Source organism: Haemorhous mexicanus, chromosome 4 (assembly GCF_027477595.1).
Source record: "Haemorhous mexicanus isolate bHaeMex1 chromosome 4, bHaeMex1.pri, whole genome shotgun sequence".
In the NCBI taxonomy this organism is placed as follows: Eukaryota; Metazoa; Chordata; class Aves; order Passeriformes; family Fringillidae; genus Haemorhous; species Haemorhous mexicanus.
Genome location: NC_082344.1, coordinates 55,885,950 through 55,903,628, shown reverse-complemented (window position 1 = coordinate 55,903,628; position 17,679 = coordinate 55,885,950). Strand labels below are relative to the sequence as shown.

General features: G+C 37.9%; 1 protein-coding gene across 4 annotated transcripts in view; it reads right to left on the bottom strand.

Annotated features, from left to right (window-relative positions):
• ARAP2 (ArfGAP with RhoGAP domain, ankyrin repeat and PH domain 2) overlaps positions 1 to 17,679 on the bottom strand; it is a 117,878-nt gene that overhangs the window by 73,201 nt on the left and 26,998 nt on the right. For all 4 annotated transcript variants that reach the window (XM_059845034.1, XM_059845035.1, XM_059845036.1 and 1 more), the window contains 2 exons: positions 16,251 to 16,371; positions 13,415 to 13,596 (listed from right to left, as the gene is read on the bottom strand). In XM_059845034.1, the coding sequence (XP_059701017.1) occupies positions 13,415 to 13,596; positions 16,251 to 16,371 (303 nt within the window). The remainder of the gene's footprint in view (positions 1 to 13,414; positions 13,597 to 16,250; positions 16,372 to 17,679) is intronic.

The window sequence follows — 17,679 nt, the reverse complement described above, 5'->3', positions numbered from 1 at the left end:
AACAAGCTACAGATACATGGTTCCTTTGTAGCATACTGATTCCACCTGTCTACTACATTAATTTCCCTTCTCGAGTCTCTCACTCATGCCCAAATCTTTACAAGCAAGAAATAAACTCACTCATCTGAATTTAATGAGAAACTGAAAAAACAAAACTTGTCAACAGCAATGTTAACTCGTGCCTCAGAGTGCATTCTTGGGTAGGGGCAACAGGCCTAGGCTACAACTTCTTTCTTTCCCAGATGTTGTGCTAGAACAGCCTTCAAAAACACACAGTGATAAAAAAATAATAATTTCTGAAGCACGTATTGCTATGTTCAGATTAGTCAGGGTGCCTTTTACAAATAGTGGTTAGTGTAGAGCAGCACCTGTGGAGGCAATTTGTTCATGGAACACGACCAAAGCAAACAGGGAAGCACTGATGTACAGGCTGATCATACAGCAACACCCTGACCTAGAGAGCATCAAACTGAACCCACTTCATGCCATAGGGAAGCACGGGGATAAAAACACTGTTCTGGCTCATAAAAGAAACTATGCAGATGCACCTCAGCACACACAAGTTGCATCAAAATTGCAATGACTCGATCAAGGTAACACATAAAAGAGAATGTCACAAACAGTAAAAATAGAACCAGAATTACAAAATCACTCCAATTTAGGATATTCAGAAACCCAGCAGCAGTATTTTGTACCATTTGTGGGTGAGGAGGGTTGTAACATGCTACAATGATTTTTAAGAACAGGAAATCTACCAAGAAACCCTTCTATATTAGTAGGAATGGGCAGCTGCAATCTGGAAACACACTGAACTTACAAGAAGGTATATTTTCTCAGCATGAACATGTCATTTAAGAAACTAGGATGAAGAAGAATTCAGGAATGAAACAAAATACTGCACTAAAGGGAAAAACTGGCAATTGACATGAATGGCAAAGCTCCAACTGACATTCAAAGAGATGGAAATTCACCCCAGGTATCTATGTATAGATCCTACAAGAAACAGCTTTCCTTATACAGCCCCATAAATACTGAAAATGCAATGCATCTTTAACTTTTCTATTAAAAAGACAAGCAGAGCTACAACAAAATCTGCACATGCCTCTTCAGGCTCATTTTAAATAGATCTACATGCAGTATAAGAGAATGAAATTTAGGTGTGAGGATAAAAGACCTGCACAAATAGAAGACCTGAAGAGCACCACAGAATCACACAGAATTGTGATAACGTCCCCTGGTTTTGTATCTATAATGCACTCTACTAACCTTTACTTTTTCCTCTCCCTGTAAAACTCCCCTACATCTCCACTTGTACGTATTAAGAAATATGTTTCTGATATTCCATACCACATCAGTGAGAGACAGATGAAGAAACAGTTTGTTTCTTCCGAAACACAGAAGTTTCATCTACACAGTTTGTCAGGCTACTATTTCTACATTAGTATTTATTGCTGATTGTACATATTTAACATAAGCAAGAACCTAAGCATCATTGTTGTCAACATCAACACGTTGTTCAATTAAGCAAGTTGTAGATCATCCCCCTTTCAGCTGCAGCACACATGAAAACCAACTGATGCACTTATTCAGGCTGAAATAAGCTCTTTCTAGCTAAATCCCATAAAGAGGTTCCTGCTTTCTGCTGTGTGGCTGGTTTTTTTTTTTTTTTTTTTGTACAAAATAAGAGGAAAGATCATAGAATCACCCTTGCTTCTCTTTGTAGAAAAAAAAAAAAAAAAAAAGAAGTGCAAGGTGAAACAAACCAAGCTGGAAGTCAGACTCCATCTCACACACGGGCATCAGTGATGACCAGTCACAGCACCATCTCCTCTTCTCTTACAGCTACTCAGGACTAATGAATTTTGCCTTGATCAGTTTCTCAACTTTTGTTATGACCCCCATCTCCCGTCTCATCAGTTTTCTTGCAGCCCACTAAACTGGCAGCTGCTCAGTTCCTTCAGGGGAAAGAAGCGACAGCCAATTATAATAATGGGCTGCAATTACTCCTGTGTTGCAGGAACTGAGCTGCTGTTGCTGACTGCTGTCATTTTATCTGCCTTTGAACTTCTTTATGACCCCATGGCAAGGAATAACAGCCCTTGGCTGGAAAAAGCATCATCCACACAACATCCTGCAGAGCCTCTCAAATAAGTGCCAGACAGGCTGATTGTGAACTAGGAAGCAGGACATAAAGCCATATTTATTATACCAATGCAGCCACTCTGCTTCAAATCTTTTTTAAACCTCACTCTCACATCTCTAACACAGGTCTGCATACTGGTCTTAAACCACAGACAAGGATAAATGTGGGCAAGTGCAGTGGATATAGATTCCTGTCTGTCTGCAGAGCATAGAAACCTCTACAGTTTGGAAATATTGGCTGGTATAAGACCAACAATTTTGAAATAACTGAAACAGAGATATATCCACAGACAGCAGCAGGAGGCTTTTTTAACTCTTTTTTAATAGCCTAACTCACCTTAAACAAGAATTGGACATAAAAATCCATGTATTGTAATAATTAAATAGTGCATACCAGAATCCCCAAAAGGATAAGTAAAGTCAACAATGAAAGTGTTTATCTCCATGAGTAAAACACACTCCTCAGCCATCGTATTATTTGGGTTAGCTTTTTTTTTTTCCAAAGTAATTTTATTGAGAATGCCATGGAGGTACAATAAAAAGGTCTACCAAGAGGAAAAAAAGAACCAAGAAAAACAAGACAAACCAAAAAAAAGTTGTTTGAAATACTCAAAACATACTAATGTGCATCACTAGGCATGACTCACAACACAACCAAGATTATTTCTACATTTATTTCCTGAATCATAGTTTTCCATATATTTTCCTGAATATATTTTTCTTTCAAAAATTGTCCAGGCCTGTTCAAATGGTTTGCTGGATGCCCACAGCCAAGTGTTTTGACAACCTTCCATCCTAAGTGAAGGTAACAAAACTTGATTTTTTTCTGCTCTTCAGTGCATGTAAGATTTCTCACCTGTATCTTTAAAAGCGTTAGATATCAATCAGTCATTCTGATGGATCTCTGAGGGGTCCTGACCCACATGCTGAGATGGAAGTAACTTTTGAGTGAAGTTTTCTGGAAATATATCTGAGATATTGATTTTTAATGAATGAGATCTAAACATGCCATCCCTAAAAAGATGTTACTTTGTATGCAAAATAGCTAAGAGAGAGAATTTAATTTAATAACTATGACATTGAAGTGTTTCATGTAGTAAGAATTCACTCTGAGTTGATTAAGTTCAAATTTGTTGGCCTAGCAATTTATTAACTAGGGACAGAAATTATTGCTGAGAAAGCACACTGGGGTATTCCCCACATTCACACTAAGCAGTAAATCATAAATTCTCTTCCTTTGCTAGAAGGATGGCTCATTTATTTAGAATAAAATTTGTAGATATAAGATAGTGGAGTATCAAAAATAATGTTTATTACCTAAACAATACCATACTGCCCTAAACAACATAAGCCAGCATAGACGAAGAAAAATAAAATATTTATGGCTCAAAAAAATTTAAAATGTCACTTGAGCTACAATGATATTAAGGATCTTAGTATTTTTAGGATCATCTCTATAATTCTTATTTTAAACCATTCACTGTGCATAACCTACAGAAACTCCAATGGCCTAATTATTTTAGTAGTCCAATAGCAACTCTAACTTACTCTCTCTGCACTGCCATCAAAGCTACTGTTCCCATTTCAAGCCAAGCTGTGCAGAAAAGAACAGTTTTGGAGCAAGTGTCTATTGCTGAATTAAGTATTTGTACAAAAAGGGGTGGAAGCTGAAAAAGTATGAAGAGGAAAAAAGGAAGGGGGTACTACAAATTCTGGGTATTTTCAAAAAGTTATAATGGCCCTTACTCTGATGATCTCCAACAGAGATTGAAGTAAAACCACCCAAACTCAAACATCACCACTGAATAACTACAGAAATCCATGAATGCCAAAACTGTTTTCTTTATAAACACTGTGCATTTCCTGCATGATCAGCTATTGCAAGCTAAATGCATTATGATCAATCACTTGTTTTTAAGTGCTTGGAGTTCTAAACATCACAGTGTCAGCTACAAGTCTTATTAATGAATTGCAGACATGTTCTTTGGTCTCCTGCTGGTGCACACTAATCCATTTTATTTAGTTTTGCAACCAAGGAGAAAACTTTAATCATCATAAAGTGACTGCCAATGCTCATCTGATGATACATGTAATAGATTAGACAAATCCTAGTCTTCAGCAATATTGCTTTTCCCCTTCAGTCTGGACAAAAGAATAACCCCACCTTGCACAGAAAGATATCCATACAACTTAATTCTTTATCATACAGGCAATGTACCAAAAAAGAAAAACATCCTTCTGTGACATGACTTGTCTGAGCTCTGCCACAGGAAGTATACACTGAATTCAGAAACCACATCTACTTGAGTTGTAATGGATTTCAAACCTGGCAAATTTGTAACAGAATTTACATACTAAACAAAAATTTGCAGTAGCATATTACGGTACTTTTAAACTAATTATGACATGGAATTCACATACGCTATCAAGGAAGTCTGGTGACAACAGATGAGGAGAAAGAAGATTGAGACTTGAGACAGCCAGCTTGCCTTCATCAAGGGAAAGTCTTGCCTAAGTAACCTAGTGGCCTTCCATGATGGAATGACTACATCGGTGGACAAGAGAAATGTCACAGATGTCATTTTTCTGAGTTTCTGTAAAGTCTTTGACACAGTCCCTCACAACCTCTCTTCTCTAAATTGCAGGGACCCTGATTTGATGAGCATACTGTTCAGCTGATAAGGAACCGGTTAGAAAGTCACATCAAGGGGGTACTGGTCAATGGCTCAGACACCCACCAGACATCAGTGACAAGTGGTGCCCCTCAGGGGTCTGCACTGGGACCCATGTTACTTAATATCTTCATTAATGACATAGAAGCAGGGATCAAATACACAATCAGCAAATTTGAGGATGACATCAAGTTGAGTGGTGCAGTTGAAACTCCCAAGAGACAGGATGGTCTCCAGAGGGGTCTGGACAATCTTGAGAAGTAGGCACATGGGAATCTTATGAGGTTTAATGAGATCAAGTGTAGGGTGCTACATCTGGGTCAGGACAACCCCCAGTATCAGCACAGGCTGGGGGATGAACAGATCCAGAGCAGCCCTGCTGAGAAGGATTTGGGGGTGCTGGTGAGTGAGAGGCTGGACATGACCCTTCCATGAGCACTCACTGCCCAGAGAGCCAAAGGTGTCCTGGGCTGCATCCAGAGCCCCGTGGGCAGCAGGGGAGGGAGGGGATTCTGCCCCTCTGCTCTGCTCTGGTGAGAGCCCACCTGCAGTGCTGCAGCCAGCTCTGGGGGCCCAGCACAGGAAGGACATGGGTGTGTTAGAGGAGGGCCACCAAGCTGATGAGAGAGATGGAGCACCTGTCCTGTGAGGAAAGGCTGAGATAATTGAGTTTCTTCAGCCTGAAGAAGAGAAGGCTCTAGGGTGAACCTAACTGCAGCCTTTCAGTACCTAAAGAAGGATGAAGGAGGAAGAAGGACTTTTTACAATAGCATGTAGTGACAGAACAAGGGGGAATGGATCCAAACTGAAAGAGAGAAGGTTTACATTAGATATTAGAAAGAATTTCTTTATTGTGAAAGTGGTGAGGCACTGGAACAGGTTGCCCAGAGAAGCTGTGGATGCCCCATGCCTGGAAGCCTTCAAGGCCAGGTTGGTTGGTTGGGCCTTTGAGCACCCTGGTCTAGAGGGTGGCATCCCTGTCCATGGCAGGGAGGCTGGAACTAGATGACCTTTGAGGTCCCTTCCAACCCAAGCTATTTTATGAGATTCTAGGATGATCTTAACATATGTTTGTACCTAAGTTTGTGGAACAAATATTTCTGTGAAGATATGTTGTCTACACTGCCTCAGAAATGCTCTGGTCTTCACCGCTGTAACAGCCATGTAATTTTATGTAAGTATTAATATTTTAGCTATGCTAATTGTTTTAATAGTCAAAATAAAGTATATGGAAAAAAAGGCTGAGGAAAGAAAGTAATCAGTAAACTAAACCAAATGTGGCAAATGCATAGAAATAACAGAGGAATGGGGAAAATTTGGTTTACCCTGCCTTCAATTTAAAAGAGAAAAAGAAAACCAAAGCTACTGACTAGTTTTTCAGTACATTTCCTATGAGAGCTGACTAATATGTTTACAATTAAACAGAAATCAAATAGTGTTCTAGCTGCATTTAATTCAATAGTATACCTAACTATTGAAAGAAGAGAGATCCAAGTGCTCTTGAAAAACACTTTTTCAGTTTCATTGTCACCTCAAACCTTCTTGTTGCACACACATACAAAAAAGAAGACTTTGTTATTTAAGTGTATATATATACAGATATATGCTGATTATACAACCTTTCAGATTAACCCAATGCAAAAATAACTTTCTCATGTGATTTAAAATAAAAAGATAAAGGCAAAGCCAGTCTACAATTATAAAAGAAAGTTCCCATAACCATGCTCTGGTTCCTCTATTTAGGGCTTTTGATCCAATACATTATTTTACCATGGGATTTGAAGCCAAGCTAGCAGTTCTTAAAAACGAGCAACATATTTAGTGGTGGACAAAAGTCTTGGGAAATTTCAGTACTCTTAGAAGTAAATGGATTTCCCCAACATTGCATTAATTGTGTTCTAGCCTTATGGCAAGTAGACCTGAAACCTCCTTCTATTGCTTATGCATGTGCTCTGCCACTATATAAAATCTTCATGATATTCAAACAAATCACACTTTTCTTCACTGTTAATTTTTAAGTGATTAAGGTAGCTGGCTATATATGTATTAGTCATCCATAAAGCTTGATGGAGCATTACTGAAAACTGACAACTTTACTCCAAACCAGATTAATCAGGAAGCTTTTTATCATTGTGGAAGCATTAGGCTTTTTACCATGTTTCATGACTGCTTTAGGTGTACTTACATATCAACAAGATCTTAGCATAAAAACAACTGAGCAGGAAAAAATCCTCAAAGTTTAGCTGCAGATAGAAGAACTTAACACTAACTCTTACTTTTTTTTTTTTTTTTTGATAGAAGTCCTGCTTATGCCCTTCTTTGTGGTCTTTAATATTTTCCACAACCTAGAACAACATCACACAAAACTATATTTGAATGTAAAATGCAGATCTTCCCTATAAAGGTGGTCATTGATACATTGTTCTTCTCTGATTGAACCACTTTAGCAATGTATTATTTTAAATCTATTTTTTAATCTTTTTTGAAGTAGGGTTGCAATTAGTTTAAAACTGAAGTAATTTTCATAAACAACAAAACTTTTTCCCACTCAACAGGATTTATTGTAATCATTACTTTTGTATTCTAACAAGCAAGAACAAAAGATTTAAAGCTTTCTTACACCATTCAAGTTATTTCCTGTTCAGTTGTTTTTATGTCATGCACAGCAATTGATCGTTGCTATGTTTTTGAGTGTGGAAAATCTGAAAGAATTTTTTGCAAGGAACTGCTAGAAAATTAGGAATGTGACCTTAATCTATCATCCCAACTACAGCTTGATGCAAACAATTATATTTAAAAGAGGCTGGATCATTCAATTCCACTACAAGTCAGCAATGTATCAGTGTATTTTGCCTTAAAACACTTCTTGATATTAGTCTTTCCCCCTCCAATGTACTTGGCATATTTTTTGGTTGTTCTGTTTTTGCTTTTTAACATTTGCTACAGATTTGTGTTGTTATGAAGGAAGAGCAAAGCTGGAATGAATCAAAAAACAAAGAGCAAATGTTCTTTTGTTTTTCTGTTACCTCCACCTATTTAAGGCGTCCCAGGACAAGCTCAGTTGTATGCTTGTAACCATGCTTGATCATGGCCTGCACTAGCAATCAAGTACATCACAGTTTCTTTAGAGTTTCCCAGTTATTACAAACAACAGTTTTTCATCATAAAATCTCTAAAAGCACACATGTTCTTGGGGCAAGGAAGATGAGGATGTGGGATGAGAATGGGGAACAGAAGAAACGCAATTATAAGGATTGCGCTTCTTGTTGTCTCATTCTCGATAATTCCTCCTTCCACTGCCACACCCCATACATACCAGGCACTTCTCTCTCCTTCTCTACCAGCCATCTAAATGGTTTTGTCCCTCCTCCTGCTTCCCTTTGTAGCCTTTACTCCCCTATCTTTTTCCCTAGCATCTTTTTCAGAACTCAGTTGCTTTTCTCAGGGTTCCTTATTGGGTCTCAAAACTTATAAGTATTTTCCTTGCTGCTCAACTTGCATTCAATTCCTCTCCCCAATTTTTTCTTGTATTGCTGTTTCCATCACCTTGTACTCATTATATTTACAAATATAATCATGATGATACACCGAAGAATCTACATACATTAAAAAGAATTTCTCATGATGCTTTAGCATGACAACCAATCATTATTACTCATCTTCAGGACTTCATTTAAGTGTTCTTCTTTGGTAATCTTCCACTGTTAAACATTTTTGACTGTTCTTAAGAGATACTTTTTTTTTTTTTAAAGGATTTCTCTCACATTCATCATGTTCTTGATCATTAATCAGGACACCATTTTCTCCAGGTAAAACCAGAACATTTCCTAATAAACAATCCTCTTTGCAGAGTATCATTATAAATTCCCATTGTTGTATACCAAAAGACTTCCAAGTCTGCCCCTGAAGCCCAACCACAATGTCTCTGGCATCGTATGTACGTATTTCAATATGTATTTCATAGTATCACAGAATGGTTTGGGTAAGAGGGGACCTTTAAAGAATATTGCAATCACCCTGAAACATATATCCAACATGGGCATCTTTCACTAGATCAGGTTGCTCAAAAATGCTTCTCTTTAAGCCTGTATTTCTTAACAGAGATAAGGACATATCTCTGTTCTTATGCAGACAGAGATTCATGCACACATCTCTTCTGCTTCCTTCCACTGATATTCACATCACTTCCTCTCTTTCAAGATGCCAATCTCAAGCATCAGCTTTGGCTTGTCCTTTCAACTGTCTTTGTAAAAGTTCTCTACATTATCCCTCCCTTTGCCCTTTTCTACCTATTTAATATCCTTTGGTATTGTCCAGTTTTGCTTTAAATGCACCATTAGCATTACAGAAGAAATTAAAATTACTAGGCACCCTTACTGGTTCATTCAACATGAATAAACATTTCCATCTGCCACAGAGTAAATCATTTAAATCTTTCACAAAACAAAACACCCTCTGAAATCAATAGGAACATTGAGTCAAAAAGAAACAAGTGGTTTTTAATAAGTAATGTATATTATTGCTTATACATAACAGAGAGAATACTCATTACTATTGTAGCTTGAACGTGGAGTCAGGCATGGAGAAAATATGTCACAAATTATTACAGCACACAGCCGTATCAGTCCCCCATCTTTATATTTGGCAAAGTTTCCTCAGATATTCCAGCTAAATACATCTAACCACCCAAAGCAGTAACAAGATTACCCTGATTTCTCCTTTCAAAGCCAAATTCTAGCACAAACACAATGACACCTAGGCTCTCCCTGATGTTAGATACCAGTAAATCTTAAATGTAGCCTTACAAAGGGGATATATTCAAGCAGACCAGACAATAATTTGTCAGACCCTTCTGATGGTAACCAAGGCTGGCACTGCCACTGCAGACTGACATTTCAAGCCAGTGCTTGAACTGCCATGAACGATCAGATGACGTTTTTTTATTTAAGCACGAATGAAACAGAAATGGAATTTCAGCAAGCTGCAGGTTGAACAAATTGATCTAGTACGATTTACTTTTCACTTCTGCTCAAGAGAGGAAGTTTAAGAAATTTACACTACATGAGTCAAAGAAATTGATGGTTTCGTACTAGCACTATATCACTGCCACAAGTTCAAGCTAAACCAATCACTTTTTAACTAGAAAGAGGCCTGAGACATGATGTTCTGATCTCAATCTGAACTTCACAAAGTTCATGGCAGTAAAGTTACAATTTGGCATTTGGCTTAGGATCTTCTCCACTTTTAACACTGACGAAAATTTTTTTTTCTTAAAGTAACAGCAGACTGTCCTCTATCAAGTTTATTAGAAATCAATGAATAAGCTCGATCCAATCTCATTTCAACATTGTAAGAAGTCTAAATAGGTGTCTTTTAGCACTGCAGTTATAATAAACCCCTCTAAGGCTCTCCAGGAGCCTAGTATGGATGTGAATTCCAATATGAGCAGGATTTGAGGACATCCCTGGACAGATTTGCCTAATAATTACTGGCTCAACTGCAAACTTGAGGCAGGGAAGGATTTTTAGATCAACAGCGCCCTCTAATGGATCAGTGCTGTGTTGTGATGGTTTTCTTCAGTACTGCAGTAAAAATCATTCTGTTTTCCAACTTGAAATTAAAACACAAGAGGTAGCCAAAGAATTGCAGACTTTGAAAGCCTAAAGACAGAAGGTATTTCTTCTGATTCACAAACATTCAGAAATTGTATGAAGAAAGGATACTGTTCAAATGCAGAATCTGCAAAGAAATATTTTAGGACCATTTGTATGTTCTGGGGGTTAGGTAAGTAGGCTTTGGGAAAAAGATATTTTTGCACCATTGTTTACAATAGTCATACACACAGGAGGAGTTAACAGGCTGGCAGCACTTCTAACCATTCTGTTTCAGGGCTTGGTTTTGGTTTGCCTTCTGCTGCACTGCAGTCAGTGATCTTTGCAGAGCATCCATGTAGTAGAAGGGAATAAATATCTAGCAAAAGGGCTGTATAAGGATGTGCTTTCATGATCAGATAAAGCAATGCTGAAATGCATGATGTTGAAAGGGCAGAGCAGATACAACCTGCCACACAACAGCACAAGCAGTAGAACCAACACACATATGCATACACACTAAAAAAAAATTTAAAAATCTGTAGGAACAGAAAGTGATAGGGGAGGGGAGCAGTCTTAGGGTATCTGAATCATACAATCTGCACTCTGAAAATGCAGAAAAGAGCAATCAAGAACCCTTCAAGAGTAAATGGCTCTGTTTTGTATCAATATACAGTCAGAAAAACTGACCCAGCACAATGGGCAGAGCTGGCAGTGCCCCATGTCAACAGAGGAAGTTCAAAGCACTACTGGAGGCAAGAAAGATGCTCCCAACAGTTCTATTCAAGAAGAGTAAGAACAAAGGGAAAAAGCAAAATTTGATGCCTGCTACTGCAACACTCAAGAGAGACATAATTAATTTCAAATGACTTATCACTCTGGAGGAGAAATTCCTCCACAAGTCTGGATATCTTTACTCCTCAATCAAAAAAGCTCAGAACATTCACAAGAACCACTCAAAAATATTCAGGGGCATAAGACTGAAAAAGCCTAAGTCCTGAAAGGAAAAGTGGCTCGTTAACAATGAACATCCACAAAAAGATTTTCATGGATGAGAATGCTTTCCATGGACGCTCTCTGATAAAATACCTGGAAGTGCCATAACAGAAGAGTAACATTGAGCATACTCATGGTGTGAGTCTCACAAGCAACAACTATGAAGTCAGTCAACTTCATGCTAAGTGCAAGAGCACTCAGTGAAATACAGGGTCTCAGAAAGGAGGGGTCGTGTTTGCATCTTGGTTTTGCACCTCCTTAAATATGAGCTGTGAACTTAAATAGGTCACCTAGTCTTTATAATAATCGGGCCTAAAGATTTCAGTATATACAAAGAGTACTGTGGTCAGCTATGAAGACCAATTTCTCTCCCTGATGATCATTCAGCAAAACATAGGCTGCGGGTTTAAATTCAAATGACACACAGCAAATACACTTTTGATATCGTATTACATATCTAAGTAATTTATGGAGGTTTTTATAGTTACAAAACAGCAGAAATCCATAAACTATATCATGTTTGTGGTGGGTTACACCTGGATGGAAGACACCCACCAAAGTTGCTCTATCACTCCCCCTCTCCCTCAAATGGACAGGGTAAAGAAAATATAACAGAAGTATTGAGGGAGAAGGTAAGGACAGGGTGAGATCACTCACCAGTGACTGTCACGGGCAAAGCAGACTCAACTTGGGCAAATAAGTTTAATCTTCATTTTATATTACCCATCCAACCAGAGTAGGACAATGAGAAATAAAATGAAATCTTAAAATACGTTTCCCTCACCCCTCCCTTCTTAATGGGCTTAACTTTGCTCCTGATTTTTGCTACCTCCTCCCCACTCAGCACCTTAGGGGGATGGGGAATGGGGGATTGTAGTCAGCTCATCACACTTTGTCTCTGCTGGTCCTCCCTCCTCAGGTTTGCCATGCAAACCTAATTACAACATTCTTGATTTGTTGGTTGCTGACTGACCTCAAAGAATGTACCTAACAACTAAAACTTCCCTGAAGTACAGTAAGTAGAAAGAAAAACAGGACTTTCTCAGTCTCTAATTTCCTGCTATAGCCTGGGAAAGAATGCTAAGATTTTATATCAAATATTACGTGGACCCTCAAGCACACCTAAATAATTTCACACAGAGGCTAACAGGAGAGGAAGTGAGATCAACTCCAAGAGAGACATTTGAGACAGGGATCTGCCTGTAGACAACTTTGAAAGAACAAGGCAAGAATGTAAAAACACCTCCCACAATGCTATCCCAGGTTCCACCTACTTGAGGGTAATTAATTGCCTCACAAAGAAATAGCACCTGCCATTTAATGTCAATAGATTTTTCTTCCACTAGCTCACACAATTATTCATTGAACCCAACTATCCCCATTTATTCCCTGCCTATGGCACCCTAGAGAATTCCACTTTATATTATCATATAGTCATGCCCAAAACAAAACTAAATGCCCTAGATTTTGGAAGTTGAAAAGACAGGCCTACGTCACATTTTTTAATACTGGATTTGTTTAAAATATTACAGTACACAACAGAATCTGCCCAGTCTCTATTCTTGGAAACAAAAAGAACATCATTTCTGAACATTTCCCTGAAGTATCAGTTAAATACCACTATGTATTTCTGTACAGCACACTTTTCAGGGCAGTGTATTATAAAACACTGAAACCACTGCACAAAATAAGCCTTCTGATTAAGTTGAGTGCTTATGGTCCACATTTTAAGAGTGAATTAATCCCAGCCCTGACACTAACATGTTTTGACACTCAGAGCTTTTCACTTCACCTCACTATATATTCACTTTTTTTCTATTGTACAACAGACATAATGATTCTTTGCCTGCTTTGTGAAGCCTTCTGAGAATTTCAGCAATAAAGCACTACATATAAAGAGATATGCATTTATATTGAAATGCACCTATTCACAAAGAGCCATCAATTTCCAACTCACTAGTTAAGCCATTTTTATAAGCTTTCATTCACAAAAAAAACACATGAAAAATTTACCTGCTCATTTTTGCAGATCCATGCAGTACTCCCCTGAAGTAGAATAAAGATTTTGGTTTTGTATCCTTTCAGCTCAAGATATCCACTTTTCTCAGGGGTGACAGAAGTTCGAGACTGAGAGTTATTATCAGACAGCAATTTCAAGGCATTGAGGATTGTATTAACCCAGTCATTTCTTTCTTCTAAACAAGAAAAAAAAGTCAGTAAATGACTGTTAGTTAAGCAGCAGCTTCATTCTTCCCTGCACACTGGTTTTCCCAACATTGTTGCTATGTTGGTAGATGGTACAGCAATGCCAAATAAGAGAGAACATCCACGCTGATGAGGAGGTGTAAATAAAAATAATGACAATCTGTATCAGTGGTGGTTTTAGAAGGACAGACGTCTAATTAACTCCCAACAATCAAAACACCAATCCAAACAAACTGATTATTGAGATTCTTAAAATCATGACTGCTAGTTCTGAGACACATTATTCCAGACAGCTTAAAGACTGAGGTGGCAGACAGGTGGCATGTCCACCTTCTGGAAGCCAGATCAATGGGAAAGAATTACAGCAGTTATGTAAGCAGAAACAAGAGAGCCTAAATATGATCTGTCACTGAGGAGGCAAATCATCACCAGTGCTATTCCATGCTTGGCCATGCTTTTAAGAAAAAACTACTTGGTAATTTACAATCTATGCCATTAAGGTGTGGTGTTTAAGCTTGACATTGTCAAGGGTACTGAGTAATTAAGAAAATGTGTGTTTGAGCATCTTCACATGCATTATTAATGTAACATCTTACAAATACATGAACACAAGGAGGTGAAGTAATAAAGTTTCTCTCAGTCTCATTCACTATGTTCAGACATTTGACTGGACTAAGATCAATTTACTTTAATGCTGAGTAGTCCGAATGAATTAGGTTTGCCTTATGCAATTGGAATATCATGAATATTTCATCTGTTTGCTCTGAAAGAGCCAGATCACAAAATACATTGGGGGTGGGGGGGAGGTGGAGGGGGGACGGGAGGGACTGCAACTTCTCTTCACAGTATGTATGAAGCTGGCAAAATTAGCTTGGAAGACTGCAGGGAGCACCATAGAAATAATAATGTGCTTACTTCATAAATATATGTGCAACATACAGCAACAAATACACAAATTTAGGTATTGTAAAATACTTAGTAGAAAAGAAAGAGCAGCCTGACAGATTAGCACAGGGAAGGTGATTCAAGTGTTCTGTAAAAAATTTTGCTTTAAAATACATATATGCTGTCTATATGGAGTATTTCAAAAGTACTTTAGTATAGCTGAGGGCATCAAATTGTTCTATAAGTGTCCTTTTTCAATGGTATTTCACTCTGGTGAAACAAAATCTCACTGCATCTGAGCAAGTTATGCTCTAATTCACTACTATCCCTTGTTTAGTTATTTATTTTGCCCCCAAAACCCCTAAACTTTCCAAACCATTACATATAGTGCTTTTTCCTCTAGATATTTAAATCCATCCAAAAGTAATGCATTTCTGATATCTCAAAATACATGTAAAAGTCTCCATTTCAAAATCTTTGAAGGAAGTTAAGTACCCTTTGAATAGTGCCAGAACAATTCCTAAACACAAATCCACAGAAGTAATAGCATCAAGTAACAGTTTTGTTTTTTGCACATAGAAATCAAGCAGGGTTATTTACATACTTAACTGGGAATGCATCATCCAGTTCTGGGCCACATTCCTTATACAATAGACATTTCTAGCCTAAAGTGAACAGCTTTACAGACAGCTTACTATGTCCAAAGATGGTTATATACGGTATGAAAATGGAATTTCATGTATAACAAGTGGTCGCTCTGAATATATTTTACAAGTCAGCCTAAGTTTTTAACATTTTTATAGTATTCAAGGCAAAGGTCTACAAAAAAAATTGCAGCCCCCCCAAAATGTATTGCACCAAGATGGTTATATTATAATTTATGAAAAAAAATGATAATAAATATAGAAGAGAAATGCAATAATAAAGAAATACATATTTTTTAACTCAGCTAAGAGCATAAAAATGACTGAAATTATTTGAGCCAAACCTGATAAGAAGGATTTGTTCATTGATGCTGCACTCCTGTTACAGCCTGCAGCAAATGTTTACTACGAACTATAACCCATAAAAATGGGATTTGATAATGGAAATGCTGAGAGACCCCAGAGCTATAATGGCTCTGGCATGTACTGCTGTAAATACATATTGCACAGTTCCTTTTTTTCTAGGCATTCATTTTTATTTGATTGTTTCCATAAATAAATCATACCTGCACTGATATTGATTCCACATATTACAGCTGTAGGTTGATAAAGCATTCAATTAGAAGGCACACTAACTTCCTTGCTACAATTTACATTTTTAATCTCTATCAATACCTGGCTGAAAATATTCTAAAGGACAGAAAACTTTGGATTTCCTTTGATCACATCATCATATCCCAGGCATCATTCATTGTCTCTTCGTCAATTTTTTATCAAGTGGTGACTCAGAGATGTCTGAGAGCACACAGGCTGTAAGAGCTGCTAGTGAGACTTGAGAAACATTCAGACAAATTAATCTTAGGGAAAGACAGGGGAAGGGGGCAGAAGAGTCAGGAAAATAGTCTTCTCATTTTGATATTTGAAAAAGCCATTGCCTAGCAATTTCCACTGTTCTTACAAAGTTTAGAGTCATCTCCAGTTTCACTTTATGAGCTTAAACCAACTGGATTCCAGAAATATTTCTCATAATAAAACAAGCTATATTTCACAAACAGAACTTATCAACAGCAATTACATGGCTTTTTGGCAATTTCTAGAAACACACATCTACTTACCTTCCTTATCCACCCGGAAAACAAAAGTCCTATGGGATGTGACAACTTCAAACTTATTCTCTCCGTGAGCTCTTACTGTTGCTATTGCAGAGAGCAGTATTATTCCTTTTGAGAACACTTCCTGTAATAAAAAGGCAGTCAAAATATTTAATTCTCATAGAATTTTAAATTCCTCTGATGTAACACTACTTCTCATGATGTTTAGGGAGTTCACCACACTTAATAGAACTGAGTAAGTGAACCCCTTCACTACTTACCTATCACCAACTTAATTGTTCTGGATCTATGCACATCTACTACCTTCTATAATAGAATAAAATCCCATGATGAGATAGATTGTGCATATCTAAGATTCAGCTTCATGAATTATCTCATGGCATTAATATTGCAAAACATCACACTTTAATTTACAATTTTATGCCAAAGTAAATTACATTTACTATCTCAAAGAAAAATAATTTGAAAATATATAACTATTATACTCCTATGATAGAATCTGACATGGGAAAGATATTTTCTCCAGGCAGAGAATTCCAAACAGTTTTGCTGTTCTCCCCCGCACCATGCCACTTCAACGGGTAGCCAATAAGAAACGTAAATTCACTGATTTTATCATTAAGTTTGAACACAAACAAGGCCGTCACACTGGAAAAATACACTGTCCTGTCAGTGCTAACAAGAATGCTCTAGCTTGGATCAGGTATGTGCTTTTCTGCTATATATGTGTTCTGGTTTTGGCCAGGATACAGCTAATTCCCTTCATAGTAGCTAGTATGGGACTATGATTTATGATAGAAATAGGGCTCACAACACAGGGATGTTCCAGCTATTGCTTTGCAGTGCTAAGACAGAATCAAAGCTTTTTCTGCTTCTCATCCCACACCACCCCTGAGGAGGCTGGAGGTGCACAAGAAGATAGGAGGTGTTACAGCCGAGACAGATGACCCCAGCAGACCTGAGGGATATCCATTCCACATGACAGCATGTTCATTAAAGCTGGGGGATGTTCACAGTGATGGAGTTTGTCTTCTCAACTAATCATTAAGCAGAACAGAGTCCTGATCTCCTGGGGATGGCCAAACACCTGCCTGCCCATGAGAAGTGCTGGATGAACTCCTTGGTTTGCTTGTGCACAGCTTTTGCTTTACCTCCTAAAGCGTCTCTAGCTCAACCCACAAGTCCTTGTGTTTATTCTTCTGATTATCTCCCCATCCTAGCTGTGAGAAGAGTGAGTGCGTGTGGGGTGTGGTTGCTGGCTGAGGTTAAACCACAATAATTTGGGGTCAGCAAAAATTTTTCCAATATTTTTAGATTTCCAGCTAGGTATTAGGACAACTGAATGGAACACAAATGTAAGATAGGAAAAAGGAACTGCTACAAGTACTTCCTTCAAGTAGTTCACCTTTCAAACTAATTAACCTAAGGGTTT